The sequence below is a fragment of the Rattus norvegicus genome, chromosome 5, assembly GCF_036323735.1.
Source record: "Rattus norvegicus strain BN/NHsdMcwi chromosome 5, GRCr8, whole genome shotgun sequence".
Taxonomy (NCBI): Eukaryota; Metazoa; Chordata; class Mammalia; order Rodentia; family Muridae; genus Rattus; species Rattus norvegicus.
In genome coordinates, this window is record NC_086023.1 from 43,134,737 (window position 1) to 43,155,097 (window position 20,361).

The 20,361-nt window shown below is 42.3% G+C and overlaps 1 protein-coding gene across 7 annotated transcripts in view; it reads right to left on the reverse strand.

Annotated features, from left to right (window-relative positions):
* The window catches only part of Klhl32 (kelch-like family member 32), a 247,220-nt gene that overhangs the window by 16,876 nt on the left and 209,983 nt on the right, over positions 1-20,361 (reverse strand). For 5 of the 7 annotated variants that reach the window (XM_232840.11, XM_017593707.3, XM_017593705.2 and 2 more), the window contains 3 exons: positions 16,864-17,590; positions 3,357-3,415; positions 10-202 (listed from right to left, as the gene is read on the reverse strand). In XM_232840.11, coding sequence (XP_232840.4) covers positions 10-202; positions 3,357-3,415; positions 16,864-17,590 — 979 coding nt within the window. Of the gene's footprint in view, positions 1-9; positions 203-2,244; positions 17,591-20,361 lie in introns of those variants that run through there. The other 2 variants (XM_063261279.1, XM_063261280.1) reach the window with 2 other exon arrangements.

The window sequence follows — 20,361 nt, forward strand, 5'->3', positions numbered from 1 at the left end:
GATACTTGCCAGTTAACAAGTTGAAATTACAGCGTGTCCACTGATCAGTGTCAATGTTGTAAGAGTCTATATGACGTACAAGAATTCGGTCATTATTGTAATCTAGGTCATTGCCTCCAAGAACGTAAAGCTTCCTCTGGACAGCAGCCATGGAATGGTAGACCCTTCTCTGTAGCATAGGGCTGCGACTTATCCACTTATTCTGAAAAAAACAAAAAAAACAAAAAAACAAAAAAAGGTCACGTGCATTGGGTTAAAGAGACCTCACAAATACCAAAAGGGGGTGATGCCTTGCTAACAGTATCTAGTGTCAACCACATTTTATATTCATATAATATATGTGTTAAAATGTATGGGTTTTGTATGTAAAAACAAAACAAAAAATCCCTACATAATCCTAGCTCAGAGCTTAGGATTTGGTAAGCATTTTTGGTAGGTTTGCATTTTATAGGGCATTTTACATTTTATAATGTGATTATAAAATTTCATGGTGCTTAGCTCACGGAGAGTACGTAGGTCTCAGCACATGGTCAGTACAGTATAGAAGATAGTGTAATAATTAAAACCATCTAGATGGAGACGATTAAGCCATAATTCCTGTGCAATCATAAGCAATTTACTGACCACCCCCAACCCGTGCTCACCCCCTCAGCTATACAATTGGGATGCTAGAACTTACATGATAGCCAGTCATGACTTAGAAAATGCCTTGCGTGTCATAAATGTCCTGTGCCTGGCCTCTGTTTTAAAAATACAGGGATTAGGGCCAGGAGTGGTGGTGCATACCTTAAATTCTAGCACTCACGAGGCAGAGGCAAGCAGCTCTCTGTGAGTTCAAAGCCAATCTCATCTATGTACTGAATTTCAGGTTAGACGGGGCTATGTAGTGAGACCCTGTCTCAAAAGTGGGGTGGGGGCATATAAACATTGAATAACAAAGATCCCACAGAAATTAGGGTGAAGGTTACTTTCCTATTCTTTGAAAATTGGCCTGAGGTCACAGTTAACACTCGGCTCAGTAATAAATTTACCATTTCCTTTGTATCTGAATTCTCTCAGTCTTAGCACATTTACCATTATGCCATTTGCCAAATAGAGTAAAATCAGGTTAGACATATTTATTTACATTGGTAGAAGGCCAAGCTTTATATGACGATGCCAAAGAGTGGAGAAATCGTTAATATTTGACTCTAAATCATCCTTAATAAGAAAGTTCTGATCAGCTCCTTTTAACATAGGATTCCTATTTAAAATGCAATACAAGTTTTAAAAATGATAAGAAAGTCAACCTTGTCTTTAAATTTAAAGCCCAGCTAACTGGTGGACAGACACGTAAAGCAAGTGACAGATCAGTCAATGAACCTAACCACTCCCTTTGTCAGAAACACTCAACGTATAGGAAGAACCTCATTCCCTTTTTGCCAAGACAAAATTGGACTTGAACCAGGAAAATCACATGATGTTTTGTATGCATAGAATTTCACCAGTTCACAAAGCTGCAAAGAAAAAGGCAGACTGCAAGCACACACATGCTTGCATAAACATTGGCATATATAGTACAGGCGCTCATCGCTATAGGCAGATAGAGCGTGACATTTATTCCCTGTGGGCACATGTGATGTGGCATTTATCCATTACAGGCACAAACACAATGGTGTTTATTCACTATGGGCATACACAGTGTGGCGTTTATTCACTATGGGCACACATAGTGTGGCGTTTATTCTCTATAGGCACATAGAGTGTGTTCCTTGTTCACTATAGGCATGCATACTGTGGCCTTGACTTGGCAGAGGCATACATTAGCTCATTTCTAATTTCTCAGGGTAAACTGCAGACAAAACGGAATTGTTAGTTTGAGAGGCTTATACTGCCTGGTTCCTTGGAACATAGAATATTCCTCAATCAAATATAGTCTTTAATAAATAGTCAGAGCTAGATTTCAACCATTTTTGCTAAGAAATAGCTTTAATGCATTGTGCTTGAGTGAATTTAAAAATTCCGACGATGCTTATCTTGGGTGCTCTCTATGCGATAACCTATTACAGTATTAGGAATCAGTGTTTGCATTAGCAGTCCAGTCCCCTGCCACAAGACTGTAGATGCCATCTGGTTTGCAAAGCCTGCCTACATCCCCTGATTATATCTTTAGCTTCCTTCACTGCAGTGCCTGCCAGGTGAGCCACCACCCGCTGCAAAGGCAAAGAAGCAGAGAGGCCTGGCGGGGTCACTCCTAATAAGCTAGCGTGTGAATACTAATCAGCGGTGGGGAAGCAGAGGTCACCCCAGCCTGCCTGTTGGCAGGTAGCGATGTGCTCTGTGGCAGATGGCAGGCATTATCGACTCTCCACAAAGGCCTAAAAGAGAAATAAGCATCAGGGCTGAATGATGGAGTTATTGAGATTCTGAGCAAGATGCAAGCAGATGTGATGTGTGCCGGTACCCACCGTAAACAATATGCCGGCAGAATTTTCTAAAAAGAGCATGTGTGTACAAACATGAAACGGAACTCATTTCACCAGTGTTAATGCTGGCTTCCTCCTTAACCATATGTGCACCGAACTCGGGCTTCTGCAATTAGTGATCCCTCATGAGACGGCTGACCCCTGGACATCCAATCTCGGCAATCTACAGCTTCTAATAATATCAGGAGACACACTTGTAAAAGGAGGAATGCCTTCCTCAGTCAAGTCATCGTTAAAAACCCAGCAGAAACACTGGGGACACCGTGCACATACTTGTGGTGCTGAGCCAGGTGTAGCCCGCCAAAGGCAACCTGTTGTTTCCAATCCTAATACTGCCCTAATGGACAGTAAACCTCCGGGTCACACCATGTTGGAAGGCTGTCACATTCAAATCCAAGCCGAGGAAAAGGCAGCATTCGGCGGGCATGTCTGCATGGTTTGTAGCTATTTTGACAGAAGGAAAAGAAAAGGAAAACATTTCTTCTTCTAGGAGAAAAGGGGATAGAACAGACCCAGCTGTTCGAAGCACAGCATTCCCAGACTTCCACACACAAACCATTTGTGTTTGTCCTAGATGTAGAACACCATTGGCGATATCTGAGGTCAAATGACATTATTTGATTTGAGAATAACAAGGTCATAGTGATGTCTCCTGCCCCCAATGGCATCCCTTACGGAAGGGCATAGCTACAATCAAAATCCTCTCCACAGTATGCCTAGCTCTGTGGCATTCCTGAGAGCATGGAACCACAGGCTTCCCCCCAAAATGCTCTCTTTTCCCCAGGTAGCTGAGGGTGCACACGGTGGCGTTCTAATTAATAATTCCCGTGGAGATCTTTTTTTAAACGCATTTTAACCAAGGTAAGTAACGAATTCTTGTGAACGTCTTACCTGCTTAGGCTCGTACGCCATCAGTCTGTTCTGATACTGCGCTGTGTTGGTCACCCCACCTGTAACACAGTAGCACACTGTAGAGCTGTTCACGAATAAGAAACGCGGTCTTCCCAAATAAGTGGGAGCTACAATTAAAGGACACTTCGATAATGCTGAGTATCTGCTCTCAAAGTGAACCCATGCTACCATTAAGAAATGCAGTCTAGGAGCTGATTCCCCTTCCAGAGCATGTCAGGACCAGTCCGCTTGAGAGCGAGTAATGAGTAGGGTGCCAGAGGCCTCTAGTTCTAGCAAGATGCGCTGCGTGGCCGGATAAAAGATAAAGGACTGGGGAAAACAGCACACACAGATGAAATTTCTCTCTATGCAATTTGCTCTAGGGACAGATTTATAGAGGCACTCCCTGTCCTTAGCTAAGTTCTAAGCTTAGCTAGAACTCTACGATCTGTGCATTAGCAAGGTGATAGTTTGCTATTTCCTTGGAAGAATACATACAGCAAAAGTCATTATCTATCAAAAGACAGAGTAAATGTTATGTAGGAGAGGATAACAATATCCATGGATTGCCACATTATAAAGTAGAAATAGAAATTATAGTTAACAATGCATTTTACTTACCTCGATTTGATGAAAATATCTTAATGTGAAATCCGTAGAAAATTTTCTGAGGATTTCTTTTCATACAAGATCTTCAAAGTCCAGGGTATATTTGACACAGCACAGATAAGCCACATTCCAAGCATTTATACCGCAAGTAAAGCTGGAGAGTACCAGCTACCAAATGGGACAACATGCTCTACAGGTCTCCAGTGCAGTGACCTCAAATATTGTTAAACATCCTCTTGTACAGGGCTAAACCTAAGAGACTTCAGATTTTCTATTTAATTGGAAGCCACAGAAGTCGATACTTTAAACTTATTTTTCCTATTTTTTCCCCCGCATAAGTGGAAGACCATTCAAAATCTGAAGCTTTTTGAATTTGCAGACTTGATAACACAATAGATGACCTCACATCTGGCCTCAAAGTGAGGGGCCACAGTAAACACAGGGACACTCAAACCTTTTTTATAAAATTATCTTCAGACTCTGTGTGTAACTGTAAACAAATTTTGTGTTTAGAAATGGTTGCCCTCCCTGACATATAACTACCTGGAAATCTGAATATGTCCAAACACTTGGTGCCAAGCATTTGGGACAAAGAGTATTCCTCTTAGACATGCTTCTTTTCATATCTGTGCTGTACAATGAGCCCTGGACAATCAGGACATCTTCAATTCTAGTTGAACCTTTACTCTTAACAGTGAGAATGTGGGAACAGACACCCGTCTTTATAAATGCCACCCATAAGTAGCTGCAGATAGTATAAAATAATATTCTTAACAAGTATCAGAAAGACTTGATTCTTAAATTCAGATTCAAAACTTGATCGGGTCAGAAGATGTTCCTATAAGGCATTCCTGCTAGTATTGAAGATATACAGCCATAAGACTGAGCGAGCATAAGGCTTAGCTTTCTCTTCTCTTAGCTTAGGCTCCTTTCTGATGCTAAGACCCTGACCTTGTGTTTTAAAATTCATTTACTTTAGATTAGGTGTAACTGCAAAGACTTTCTCTGTCTCTTTGAAATGTCAATTATTTTAAGACACTTGCCACTTTTAGGAAACAAGAATATCTTTCTTAAGGACCTAGATCTCTTTGAAATATAATCATCAAGGAGAAGGATGTCCTTTTCTCCGGTTTTTAGGAGAGGAAATGAGCCTAACTTTGATAGGCACCAACTAGCAAGTTCACAGGACCTAATAACAGGGGAACAGGTTGCAATTTGAGGAACGACCGAATGTGCTTGATGTGCCCACAGAGCAGCTTTCCTTCAAAGTTCTTCTTTTGCTCACTCTGGTGCTGAAGAAAACCTCATGTTTCTATAGGGCTGATTACAAACTCTATTCCCATCTCTGTCTTGACTGTCTTAGGCCACCCAGCAATTTGGTTTTCGCTCTGACAGTACAAAGGCTGAGTAGGTCTTCACCATCAACTCCAGCATCAAGAGGTAAGTGAGTCAGAATCCAGAAGTTGGATATGTCTGTCTTAATTAATTAATAAGCTGTCTTAGATTAATTAATACCAATAGTACTAGATACATAAAGAGAAGGGCACCTGTCCAGGCCAATCATTTTCCTAAACCCTGGTAAAGAGATAGGATCCTCCATGTAATTAACGGTTGCTAGTATTAACTACAGACTTCTCTTTTTAAAAGTAACTCTGCAGTTTTCAATCACCTTTTAAGTACATATTATTTATACAAAGCAAGACACTACTTTTACCATCAACGAAAGCTTCGTCTACAGAGAACAGAAAGGACAGAGATTCCCATTTTTTTTTTTTTTTTCGGAGCTGGGGACCGAACCCAGGGCCTTGTGCTTGCTAGGCAAGCGCTCTACCACTGAGCTAAATCCCCAACCCCGAGATTCCCATTTTTAAAGATTGCATTCTCTGGGTTTATTGTCTCATTTCTAAAACAGAGTAAAAGGAAAAGAATCCCCATTTAAGAAATCTGAAGTTGAAATCCCAACACAGATGTAGATCAAAATGAGAGCTGTATTTCCTCTACCCTGATATTTGCTTCCTGTCTGATTCAAAACAGAACGCTGGAGAATTCTCTCTCGGCATAACCTCTTACGAATAAATGAATCTATCGAGACCACGCAGGCAATGCAGGTTAGGAAAAACGCCAGTGCTTGTGTTCCGGGGCACAGTCACCAGATTAATGTCCAGGTCACCTCTGATCATTTCTCCAAGTGAAAGCAAACAGGAGGCCAGGCTCCCAGTTCTTCCTGTGAAACTCCAAAAGCAGCTCTACTTGATTTTAGAAATAAGATCTACTGTGGAAATCTACCCACTTTACGACAATACGCAACATATTTAGAGCACTCCGTACTAAGCATACAGTCGGCGAATTACAGTGTGGCTACCACACCTCCTCTGCTACATGATCACCGCGCGCGCTCTTCGATATTTATTCGCTTCCACGGAGGCATCCATAATATGATTTTTATCAATCTGCACTCAATAATTAGATTCCTTAGCATGACGCGAAAATTTTCCCTCCTATGATATCGTTCAAAAATGAGGTATTGGATCATACTTGGGAATAAAAAATGAAGGTCCGGCATCATTACCTCCAGAAGGGCTTCCCCAAAGGCGCCTGCCAAGCCCGGGGCTGTAACTTTCGCCAAGTCGGGATTGCAAAGGGAAACTGGCGGGGGGTGGGGTGGGGGCTCAATTGCTTTTCCCTTTGAAGTAATTTACAAACGAGCATGTAAACAAATCTATTTCTTCGCCTTATTTTTTCTTAAAAAAAAAAATACATCTTTCAGGAAGCCTCCAAGTTTTCAGCCCGCATTTATTCCAAAGAGCTTCAGCATTACATTCCCTTCACACACCGCTCTTCACTTCAGATTAATCTGCTGAAATGAGATGCTAAGGATTTGCATACAGATTTGACTATACAAAAATAGATATGAAATTAATAACAGTCTCTATATGTTTTAATTTCTCCGACTCTGGAGTACCCTTGCCTGCAGCGGTATTCCCGGCTTTGAATGTCATCAGGCTGATTTGTCTGCTCTAGGTTATGATGCCACATGCTGCTGTCCTGTCCCCTGCAATCAAAGCGCTTGCAAAGATAGATTCCTTCCCGTCTCCTTTCCAGTCTAGTTTAGAGATTGGCAGTTTGATCTCCCTCCCCCACCCCAGGAGGGATAATCTGTATCTTAACAGCTTTCTATAGATACAGCCGTCATTAAATATGCCATCTCGTATCAGCCTCCATTTTTTAAGACCAAGTTTTCTCTAACTTTGAAGTGCTGCAGTCAAAGTTAAGACTTTTCAGCCAAATTGAAAATGAGCAACCTTGTCTTTTACTTTTGAACTGCACCTTAAAGATACACTGCGGGCTCCCCAATGTCAAATAAGTCTTTTAAAAACTGCCAGGAGGAATGAAAAGTTACCACCATGCTACCATGAGTGAGAAACGCATTTCATCATCAAGACAAGAGGAAAGCATTTTTCTTAAGCTTCCCTGTACAGCTCGCCACAAAACTCGTGTCAAATGGATAAATGTATACCAGAGAGGATGGATAACAAGTGACTGCCAAACAGCCTTTGTCTCTGCTACCAAGATATGGTAAGCGCTCACACAGTACGCAGGGCAACAATGGCGGATACTGACTGCATCTCCAAAGCAGTGGGTTAGAAAAGCTGGGCTCGTGCTTCGGTCAGAATAGGTCCGAGTTTGGGTCCACCATGTAAGGGCCCAGTGATCAAACTTCCGCCTCTAGACATTGTCAGGTGCCCTTACCAACTGAGTCATCTGACAGGCCTTGCTATTTTTTTGTCGTTCCTACATTCCAGCTCCCCACCTCCCAGCTGTCCTATGCTTTCACTCAAGAAGGACAGGCCTGGGGTTTCCACCCCAGACAATGCAAGGGCACAACTGAGGCAGCAAACAAAGAGCTGAGCCTCTCTGTCCTCCAAAGGTGGAAAATTCTGCCTGCAAACTGAAGACTGAGGAGAACTAGCTTGAGGTTTCTGACTCTCTTACATGCTCACGACATCACCCTCAACTCCGGGGAAGAGTAACAAGAACAGGAGCGCGATTCTATCTTTGGGGAGTCATGTACCACAGCCAACCTCAGGATCCTCGTGAAATGAAGATTCTGATCTCCCTCAGAGGCTCAGATGACTAATACCCAGGGTCTACAAGCAATCCAGAAGGGGACATTTGCTACAACTCTGTAGTCATTTTATCAAAATTTCTTCCATTTTCCAGCAAAAGACGTTGAACTACTAAGTGCATTTTGCTGGCTGAATTTGGTTTCATGTAGCATTCTTTGTTTTCTTTTGTACGGTTATGTATATGTATGCTAAGTGTATGTTTGTGTGTGAAGGTATTCTTGCACATGTGTGTGGAGACAGAGGACAGAGGACAACCTTGAAAGTCATTCCTCAGGTACAACCCACTGTTTTGTGGTTTTTTTTTTATTCTTTCTTCCTTTTCTCTCTCTCTTTCTTTCTTTCTTTCTTTCTTTCTTTCTTTCTTTTTTTTGATAGATTCTCTTAATGGCTTGGAGCACAAGTAGATGCGGGTCTGACAAGCTAGCAACGCCACGTAGCAACACCAGGATCTTCTTGCCTTCACTTCGCTTCCCAACACTGGGACTACAAAGTACCCGATCCAAGGCCTGGCTTGTTTTGACTTGGATTCTGAGACTGGAATTCTCTCAAGGATTTTACCCACTGAGCTATCTCTGCAGATTTTCTTTTTATAATAAGTAGAATAATTGGCCACTGTACTTGGCCTTTTTTCCTTCTTTAATGGTTTCAATTTCCTCTTACTTAAGCATATTCCAATTTCATACTCACACTTTAATTACCCCAAAAGTGGCAACATTAAGTATGAGCCCCTATTAATCATTTTTATAGAATTAAGCTCCCTATTATCCTCTGAGACAAGTGGCACAATGAGAACAGATACAATATGTTCACATATATACTTTTATTTTGAGACAAGGCTTTATTCTCCAGCCCAGGCTAGCCTAGAGCATACTACATAGCTGAGATTGGCCTTGAACTCACAGCAGTCCTTCAGGATCATCCTCCTTTGTGGTGCAAGTGTTGGGATTATAGGCAGGAGGCACCATACTCAGCCAAAACAATATATTTTACTGTCTATTTTTATAAGCGATAAATGGTCCATATTTTATGACACTTATAAGGCTGTATAGACAGTTATAATCAGGAATCTTTATACTAAATTAGCATGTTGAATATTTAACAATGTATTAAATTAAAACTAGTATCCCTATGGTTTCTGTCACACTTAAGAGGCTCACACAAATGGATGTGCAATTAATAAGCGAAAACCTGTAAAAAGGAGTCTCAAACTTATAAAGTATCTATAAAAGATTGCTGCTGTTGAACATGCAAATGGTGTTTATGTCATCTAGAGTGAACAAGCGCAGATTTACAACCCAGAAAGAGGTAAAGTGTGTACCATATGTTGTTCTAAATAAGTGAAATCTACCAAAGTGCTTTGTCAACTGGGGGAACCTGCTGTTTAAAATCTCATCAAATATCCACTGTAACTCCCAGCACTCACTCGGTTGGGAGTCAGAACCCGGCCTCCAAAACCTCTGCTCATTGTCAGGAGAGCTTCATTCTCAAGTCCCAGTCTCCATGCAGCAATCTCTGGAGGTTCGGCTGGCTTCTTACTGGATCTTTAATTGCCCTCTCCCCATCAACCAGATTCTTCAGCCACTTGCTACGATGTAGTTCTAAGGATCCTACATCTCTCTTGTTCATAGATAGAGTGGTCCCTCTCAGCTTAAAAAAAATGCTGGGATCTCTAGAGTCCTGATTTTACCGGTTGCTGGGACCAGAGAGTTACCATGCTGGCAGAGAGACAGCTGGGAGAGGACCGCTAGGCCAGAGAGAGCTGGGGGGGTGGGCAAGGGGGGGGAGGTGTGGGGGGTGGTAGAGTGGCGTGCTGCTGCGGAGATGAATGTACCCGCTAATGCCATATGGCCCTACGGTGCCAGCACAGGCGTGGGATAAAAGATTTCATTTTTATTAATTACCACAACATCCTCTGTGGTAGAGACACAAGAGCTTGTCAAATCGAAAGCTATTCCTTCTAGGAGAAAAAGTCTGGGTTTTCAACTTAAGAGGATAATTTTAGGCAGTGGATATTAAAAACAGTTAGACTGCTGTAGTAAAAATGAACATCAACAAGTCTCTTATCCAGGCCACATACTGTACTTTACCGTGTAGTTCTGTGTATTGCTAAACTACTTTTTACATTTTCACTTCAGGATGGTGTTTATGTTCCCTAAACTGAATGTCAGGACCACAAAAAGAAGAACTATCTGTCTTAATTCTGTGCTCTGGAAAGAGGGGACACTTGAACATGTAAAGATAATCAAGTATTGTTCATTCTCCATGAACAACAACAAAATACCAGGGCACCATCTGTGTATTGTTTAGCAATGTTTAGCTCTGTCATGGATACATTCTATTTACGACACGTTCTGTTTCTTGGACCTTAGCTAAAAGTGATAAAAACAAACAAACAAACAAACTAAAAACTGTTGGCTGTATGGTTTAGTAGAAAAGTCTTATTTTTTAAACTTAATTTCTTAAATTTAAGAAATAGAATTCAAATTCTATCAAATATTAGCCCTTTGACCTGGGAGCTAACGGACCTCTTTGTGCTTCATTTCTTGGGCAGCAATAGAAGATAAACGGAATGGTCTTCAGGGCCCAGCTGAGTGACTTGAGGAATTAAAGCTTTCACTGGTTTTCAGGGCGTAGAAGATCTGAGTGTTTTCCTCCCTCCAAACACTAGGTTCTCTTACGCGCATTGGGGAGAACTCATTTCTGTTTGGCTTCTACCTCAGTTCAGTGTCAAAGTTCATTTTAATTTGTTTCAGATGGTGGGGACTTTAGGTGGGGTGAGATAAGGTGTAAGGTGGGGACTTGAGTAGAAGCAAAAGAGAAATGCCTGCTAGACTCTAAGACAACACAGAATTCATCTGTAGTGGCTGCTCAGTTCCCTGGAAACGGAAGTTGACATTGAAATTATAAAACTCCAGCCTGTGTGGCTCCCTTGTGAGAAACACCTCTAGGATAATAATCCCTGCCCCTGACTAGACTAGCCGTCCTGATGGCTGTTAAACACCTTCCTGTAGGGGCCTCTGGGCTATTTCTAAGGCGGAAACCTTTTATTATCTATTAATCCAAAGGTATGCCTTTTCCAGTTTTCTGTCACACTACGAAAAGATGACAAAAAAGTTCTCAAACTGGGTATAGGTTCTGAAAACTTCTTCTTAAAAAAACCTATCAGTTCCCTGTTCTCTCAGAGGGTATTCCTATGGCCCTGTCCTCACCACCTAATCTTGGATAAGATATAATCTTAGCAGAAACTCATCAAGATCTCACCTGAATCTGCCAACAAGGGAACCCCTGGTTTGTGCTCCAACTGGGCCCTGGGCCCATAGGTATCATCTCCCTCCCAACCAGACCCACACCCACATCTCCCTTCTTTGGGCACAGTGTTTGGGATTCTTTCTTCACTGTCCTAGTCTCTCCTACCTGTTCTACGATCTATAGTCAGTACCCAGGATTAATTCTCATTCCTGGTACTCTGGAATTGCTCTCGGTTTGCTACCCAGATAGAAGTCTCTATTTCCGACACCTCTCCTTCCAAGTGTCCTTAATGCACTTCCACTCTTTTTAAAAAGAAAAGTCCCTCCATTGATCTGGATTTTCTTCTCTAACTACACTCTCTTTTCTCTGCTAAATTTCTCTTTGCCTTTTTCTTATCCTTTTAATCTCCTTTTTCCTTCTTAAAGTCAAAAGCAATTTATAATAAAAGAAAAAAAAGGTTGCTGCCACAAGGACTGAATTATGTATGCCCCAGAAACTGCACAATCTCTTCCCATAGGTAGGAGTATAGGGGAAGGCAGACAATAACTGGGACATTACCTGATGAGCTCTGACTCAGGGATGAAATTTCAATGATACAGTGTCTGTGGGAATCACAGGTGAGCAGCCGCTGTAGCTTGTACTGGGAGTTCTAGATCCTCACTTTCTCCTTACACATTAACTATAGCTCTCTGCTTCTCTCCATATTCCATTTATCAGAAATCCCTATCGCTGAAGGGTTTGAAATTGGAAAATGTGGTACTTGTGTAGTACCAGACAAGTCTCACACGCTGTGGACTCCTGCTTGTGCCCTGAGCACTGCAAACTCCTCCCACCCTGTGTACCTCAAACTTTCAGACTTCTTCCAGAGGGTCAGCCCAGCATCCTCCTTGGTATGGTTGCCTAGATGATACCCTTGGTCCCTTCCCAGACCATGTCTTGCTTATCTGTCCATCTGTCTGTCACAGTAGTCATTGTTCCCTCTGCAGTTACCATGAAAAACAGAAGACAATGTTCTCTGTCTAGGTTAGAGGGAGGGGTCTTAAGGAATGGAGGCAGGTTAAGGCAGTAAAGCAGCGAAGGAAAGAGAACATATTCATTCTGTGTTCTATGGAACTGAAGTAAGTCTTTACAATCCACATTCTTATTAATCCACACCACTGCCAGGAACAGAAGGCTACACTGAAGAGAATGCTGAGAACTGTCATGTGCCTGGAGACCTGAGAAGATACCCCATCAAGTCTTCCTGGTAACTGCCCTACAGTCTCAGCTAGCCGGAAACTGTCAGTTCTTTCTGTGCCGGGTTTTTGCAGCTGCAGATTCAACGCGGCTCCAAAAAATAATGATAACAAACAAACAAAACCCATACAGATTTCTGTGCCATCGTTGTCTTTAGAATATGCAACATCTACACTGCAGTATGCAGAACAATTTGCACAGGCACTATGAAAATACTATGCCCTTTTAAATAAGGAACTTGAGCATCTGAGGGGTGTCAACCTCCATTTATTCTTTTACCTTTTGAGGTTATGATATAATTAAATTATAGCTCCCTTCCCATTCCTCCTGCAACCCTTACATCTCCCATTGGAGGCCTTTTCTAGCGGCTGTGTCTAACAGCGTGCATGCGCGTGTTTGAGCCAATCTCCTGTGGTTATTGAAGGACAACTACACAGAAAAGCAGAAAGCTAGGTGTGTCCAACGCTATGCTTCCTAAAAGACAAGGGCACTACTGAAGTGATTATATGACAATATTCAAGTGGAAAGTCAGGGTGGCGAAGTAAATGACAGACAGCAGCTAGAGGAGGTGGCCTCAGTTGGGCCCAGGATGACACTTTGCACGTCACCTTGAACATATTGCTGTTCATATTGCTTCTGTACCCTGGAAGACCCCTAGCGCCACACATCACACCGAGACTGCCTACTATACCCAACTGTGCTGCTCCGGTGTGAGAGCAGAAGAGGACTTCAAACGCTGGGACCCAGCTCAGCATCTCATGACTGATAATTAGCGGGGTAAGTTTCACACTTGTGAATAACTGCACTCTATCGCCTTAAGGTTTCCACCACAACCATGCCTGCTCTTAGTTCCCAATATTTTAAATGCAAACATAATAATATCTGTGCAGATAGAGGAAAACCAAAGCCATGATATTTTAACAGCATTACTTAAAAATTACCCTGTCTTAAGTTTTGGAGAATAGTAGAAAACTCAAAAGTTCTTTCAGTAAATTGAGTAAGTTAAAGTGATTTAAAATGGGGCAACACATGCTTTAGTTAAACCCAACTAAGAAGAAAATAAGCATAGTTGTTAGGAAATTAAAGAAGGGTTCTTTCACTCATGACTTATCTAAGATATAAAAACCTTTGATTGTCAGCTTCTAGAGGGCAGGAGGTGTGTTTACTGAATTAATCCTATTCATCTATGGCACAGCACCACCGTATGGAGGGATTTACTGAGGAAAAACATCAAGGAGCTGTGATGCGATGCTTTTGAGTAACTACTGCACCATTTGTCTTGCTTTCTAGTTTTCAGCACCAATTTCATGGTTAGCATATCACTATTTTGCTGCCGTCTGAGAGAAACAAACAGGTAAGTTCTGCAGGATGGGCTCAGATAAAATTTCCTTCATACAAACACACACAAGAATCTCTTTAGTGGTTCACATGCTATCCTGTATGACAGACAGCACGTATTCTTAAAACACAGCTGCAGGATAGTTAACGCTTACTTTACTTCAGAAATGTGGATTTCAAACCGAAATGTGGTTGAGCACTTGTTGAACTGCGTCACTGTGTCAAATGCTACACAAGCCTTTGAAATCTGCCTGCCTCTAATACCTTAAATGAAATGCTAATGGGCATATCTATCCAACATAGCTTTCTGAATTCACTGGTTCTCATACTGATAAGTTGTGAAGTTTTCAAAATGCTTTGACCCCCAAGTGGACAGAACAGGAGTGGGCACAGATCCGGAACGAGCACACTACAAATACCAAGTCTCTGAGGACGTATTTATTCTGTGTTCTATGGAACAGAACTAACTTTACAATCCACCTTCTCATTCATCCACCCCACCCCTACCTCAGACAAAGCTTGCAGAGTACCAGGAGGACGCCAGTGACTCAACCCGCCATCAACTGGAAATACTTGATTATTTGGTCAATGTTAGGAACTAGCTTCATGCACTTTCCTCTGTTCCAATATGTCAAGCTAACCTTTCCAAATCAGAGACAGGAAGATGAAATCTTGTTTCCCTATAAAGGGGCCCATGAGTAAATACAGCCAAGCCTTCTCCACTCATGGTTATGTTCGCAATTGATTTATTATAAACTAGGCCCGAGGAAAGAAGCAGACGACCACAGGTATTAGAAATGTCACTGGTGATTTCCTCTTCTTTCCAATTAAAGGTCTCATACGCTACACCGGGAAAGTGAGCTCCTCATCTCAAGTGCACAGTAGGGAGAAGCAAGCCTGAGAAAATTCTGATTGTTTTCATTAAACACGGTTAACACAGACAGCATTCGTTAGTTCGAGGAACAAAGAAAACGCATTCCCTTTCACAGTAGGAGGGAAGCAGAGAGAGGAGGCAAGAAGATGTATAGGAAGTTGATAGATGCAAGAAATCAGAGAGAGAAAACACAGACCCTTACAGAAAGGGAAGATACTTGAGCCCAAGATGGTAGGTCTGGCCAGGTTTGTGAGCGTCTGCTCCCTTAAGCATCACTGAAAGGGGTGGAGAGTAGTCCCAACTTTATAAGTATGTAAGGGAAAGTCAAGAATATGAGGGAAGACCGTGAGGACAGGGGATTATATGGGGATATAACATGAATAAATAAATGAATTAATGAAAATGTTATATTTTGCGGTGCCAAACAAGGCACACTTATTAAAATATTTATGTGGAATTCATGCAAAATTTAGAAAGCACACTGCAAATTTTAAGAGTATACAGCATTAGTAACCAAATGAGTCAAAGGAAGAAATGTAAAATTGTGAGAAAATAAAAACTGAACTGACTTCATAAACTCATCACTGCTCTGTGTTCAGGAAAATCCAGACCTGCTCCTGTGATTAGCAAAGTCTTAGTCATGGCCATTTTGGAAATTTCTTCAGCAAAACCAAACACAGTCCAGGTGACTCTTTTAGCAGCTAAAATACATATTTAAAGGAAAGGAAAGAAGCTCATAATAAATTAGAATTTTATTTAAATATTTCTACACATATGCTGATTTCTAATGTTTTTATTTAGTACATAGGACCAGTAAATAGTGGATTTATCCTCATCATATACTCTAGTCTTTACTTCATTCATTAATTCATTAACTACTTAAATTCTAATATAAGATAGGTTACATCAGAAGCTGAGGCTCTGACTGTCTCCTGGGTTATTGAAGAGAGTAGAAGGGAATGAACAGAGCCGAAACTAATTTAATCTAGGGATAATTTTGTCAAAATTGACATTTTAAAAACCGGAATGGCAGCTGGGGAAATCCAAGAAACCTTCACTTCCTAATGCTGCTGTTTTTCGTCTAAGTCTGTGCATCGGGGTTTCCCGCCAGTATCTAACCTAGGGATCTTTCTGTTAATCTGTGTGTCCTTGGTGATACAGAAACTTAGCTTCTATTTGGGTTATAAAATGGAAATCCTCCAGCTGAGAGATGAGGCAGCTTCTCCCCCTGAGAACAGAAAACACAGGTTGATGTTGTGAGACGGATGACGCCGGCCTCATAGACTTCTGTGCAACAACAGGGCAGCCAGCAGGAGCTAAAGAAAGTCAGAGTGGAAAAAGGTACCCAGCTACTGCCTGAAGCTATGTTACACTATACCCTGCTCATTGGCTTGTTTCCATAGTTTTCCCATAAGCAAAAGGTGTTTACTTGTTTGTTTAAACATAAGTCAAAAGAGTAAAGGTAAACAGACTTTAAACTTCCTGCAGATGGTCAGTGAGAACGGGAGAGTACGCAGGAATGGATGGCACCAGTAACTACCACTCACACGGATAACACAAAAGCTTTTTGTCAGCAACTTAATCCCTTCCTCCGATAGACAGCATAGCTAATCCCTGGAAGAAAGTCTCTTGTTATATTCAGCCAAATGGATTTACAAGGATTTTATTCCTCCTGCCTCCGAAGAAATGGCTCCTAGCTGGGCAGCCAAGAGTGAAAGGAGAAGCAAAGGGCTTGAGTAAAACAGTAGCCGTGGATTTCACACCACAGGTCATCAAGCTCTGACAACGGCAGCACTAGAAGGCTCGGCCGGAAAACAGGTGTGATGGCCCAGTAATTTTCATCCTGAATTTTGACAACAGTCACCACTCAGAAACACCACAGAAAGGTCAATTATTCCCAACGCCACGGTTCTCTACGGAGTAGGTGCTCAGCAAATGATACTTAACTAGCTAAAATGGCATCCTTGGCTCAACTGGTCAATTACTTAGGGCCACTCTCCAGAAGATGACTTTGAAATTTTAAGCCACAGCAAAAGTGCTTTTCCATAAACCCAACATAGGAGGCGCGTTCTACCTGATATCCAAAGAAGACCATCAGCCACATATCCAGCGTGACATGACAGGGATCTGTCAAAGGACTGCACAAACGTCCACTTGTTCTTCTTGGGGCAGTATCGCTCAACTGTAGGTAGAACTTGGCGCAGTTCATTTCTGCCCCCTACTGCATAGAGGTATTCATCCATGGCACCCAGCACAAAATGTTCCCGGCAGTTTTTCATGGGTGCTATCTCTGCCCAGGAATTACTGCGGGGGTCATAGCGACAGGCAGTCCTCACGGCACATGTCCGGCCACTGGCATGCTCCACTTCTCCTCCTGCTACAAACAGGAAGTCCCCCATGACTGCCACACAGTGATGGCTCCTTCCCACCGGCATGGGAGCCAGCTCACTCCAGTTGGCAATGGCGGCGATGAGAGCATTCTCCTGGTCCACGGGATTGAAGTACCGAAGTTCCTTGACTTTGCAGACCTCACGCTTTTTCCCACCAATAATATAGAGAGTATCTGACTGGAATCGCGGTTTTGTCCTGCGGGTCTGCCACACAGGCTGTGCATAGATGCTTTGGTGGTATTCCAGGGCCTCGTTGACAAGGGCAGTTGCCGTCTCGCTTGCCTGGACCAGGGGGTGGGATAGGGCAACTGTGTGGAGTGTATCCACGTCCATTAGGCCGAAGCGGATGTACTGCAGGAGCTCGTCCATGTGCTGGTAATGGCAGTTGTGTTCCAGCCACCTCACAGCTAGCTGAAACGGAAGGAAGTGAGGTGAGAACAGCAATCACACATGAGAAGCCACAGTTACTCTTTCAGACAGCAACATTTCTCCTGTATCGCGCAACACTGGAATATTTTAGTGCCCAGTTTTTTCGCTGTACCATTAGCGACACAAAGGACCTCAAGGCACTGCTTGAGTGAGGAAGAAGCCTGCTAATCAGTACCCTCAGAACTTATGACATCCTTTCAGATGAGTAATAATTGCTTTTCAAAGAACCAAAATATTATGAAACAGCCCGTCCCCTTCCATCTCCTGCACTGGAGCCCTGTCACCTGACCACCGGGGAAAGCCCATGGTGGGTAGCGCCTTCATAGCTCAACTAAGTATGTCAACCACGAACAAAGGTGCTCTGTCGATATGAATAATGTGAGAAAACATATGACCACCTGAGAACACAGGGTGTTCTTGAGAGACAATCAATATGCCACTAGCAGAATATTTAGAGAAAAAGAAAAGGCCTCCTTCCATGTGTTTGGTAGGTACAGCAAACAGGAGGACACAAGAATAGATAAAGAAAGTAACAATGAAACGCACGTGACTTCCCCCTTCCTACTACCTTTGACCTTGAATGCAGTTGTTATTGGCAACATAAAATACTGGCTAAGAACCATATCCACAAACAGTAGATGGAATAATGTATTTTGTATTGTGGAGACAACAGAAGAATGCAATGTTAACGTCACAATTGATGTGACTTGATCTTTGGGTTTGTTAAACCATCCTACGCACTGGCATAAACTACTATATGGAGTACATCAGCTGACATGTCTGGTAGTAATAATTCCTACGAGTATCCACATGAGACGGAGTCTCCTAGAAAGTACTAAAGTGGAACTAAAGGAGTTGGCAGGAGAAAATAATGAATTTGAATACTAGATGCAACTGCTTATTGCTTTTCGTCTCGTGGAACTGTGGTCCGGGTTCTCCCTGTTTAGATGTTGCTTAATCTCTAGAAAGACAAAGGGAGAGAGGTATGTCACCCTCAGACTACTACTGCCTGATGAAATACAATGGGTTTGAACTGGTATAAAGAATCATTACTCAGTTCTCCAAGGCACTAGATAATTCCAGATGTCCAAGGTTTCTGCTTATACCTGGAAAAAAATAAGTGAGGAAGAGAGACTACTTCTGTTATGCAGTGAGCGCCTCTCTTCACTAACTACTGCATAATTAAATGAACTGGGAAAAAGAACCCCACCAGGCACCAATAAGTGACACTCTGTAGACGACTTCATAGAAGAGGGCACTTTTATTTAGCTAAGACATCAGCCCAGTGAAGAAATCACATCTTTGTATGACAACATCAGCAGTACCTGAAACACAGTACTCTACCCAGCATGGAGAGCATTCTCACACAGGGCATCCTATTCCCTTTCCACCTCGGTTTTAGAAGATTTGAGAGACGGAGCCTCCAAATACTCCAACATGGTAATAACTCAATAAATGGTTTTGTGTTAGAAGCTTTTTCTACAGTTCTCAGAAATAAAAGTTACCCCACTAAAGGCTGCTTCTTAGGCACCGTGTTGAGTTTCCTGACGCCCGGCCTTTGCTATTGCTCCCCATGTGAGCAGCTGCACTTGATGGGAGTCTGCCCGGAACAAGTTTTCAGCATCCCGTCAGTTCTGTATGGGCTGGACTCCAAGGAAATGATACAGGGCAAACACTTCAAAGTCGCTTTCCTAGCCTGGCACTGCCCATGTAGTTCGTTCTTTCTGTCTCCATAAGTTAGTTTTCCTAAGTAGTAATCAGTTTTCCATATCATCTGCAAACACACAGTTTATCGTTCTCTTTCTAACATGTGGTGTCACTATTGGCATGAAAGGTACAAAAGTCTCAGCTAGGCTTTGCTTTTAGGAACTAGTAACCAGTAGCTTTCCCTTCCCATGTCACGTTACATTTCTTCTGAACCTATCCATGCATAGTTTTACCCAATACTACACGTACACTATTACAGTACTATACACAGTACTTGACTATACAGTACTCTGTGCACTGACATTAGCTTGGTTTTCAGACTATTTCTACTTCGCAAAATCATTTTTACAATCTACTGACATTTTCAAAACATACAAGTCTGCAGTAGATAAGTTTATCTACATCAAAAGGAAATGTAATAACTATTCCACTGCCAACTTCAAATCTCCCTTGCATATGGGTTACCCAGTTTCCTGGTTCAAGTGCAGATTCCCTCTTACTATATAGAGTGATGGGATCTGGCATCTACCTTTGTAACAACCCCTACATGCTGCTCAGGCCACTGCCACTGTCCCCGTAATGTCCTTTTCACTGTCATAAAATGCCCATCAGAAGCAACTTAAGGGAAGAAAGATTTGCTTTGGCTCACAGTCTCAGAAGATTGTTGTCCACAGAGACTAGGAAAGTTCAGCATGGAAACAGTATCCTCTCTGGTGACAGGAACATGAGGCTGTTAGGCATAAGGTCATTGCCAGTCAGAAAGCTGAGATTGATACCAGAAGCTGTAAATTCTACAATCTTCAAAGATCCACTGCCTCTGTCAGCAGAGCTACCTCTCAAGAGTCCGCAGCCTCCTAAATCAGTGTCACCAGCTGGTGACAGTGTTCAGAGATGAGTCTGCAGAGGATACTTCATATTCAAACCAGAACCGTGACTCTAATCAAAACTGCAAAGGAGAAAGCCCCACCGGAACCAGTGATAGCTCACGGTTAGCCAAATAATGAAAGACCAGGAAAGACAAATGAAAGCAGAAGTTCTCAACCTGT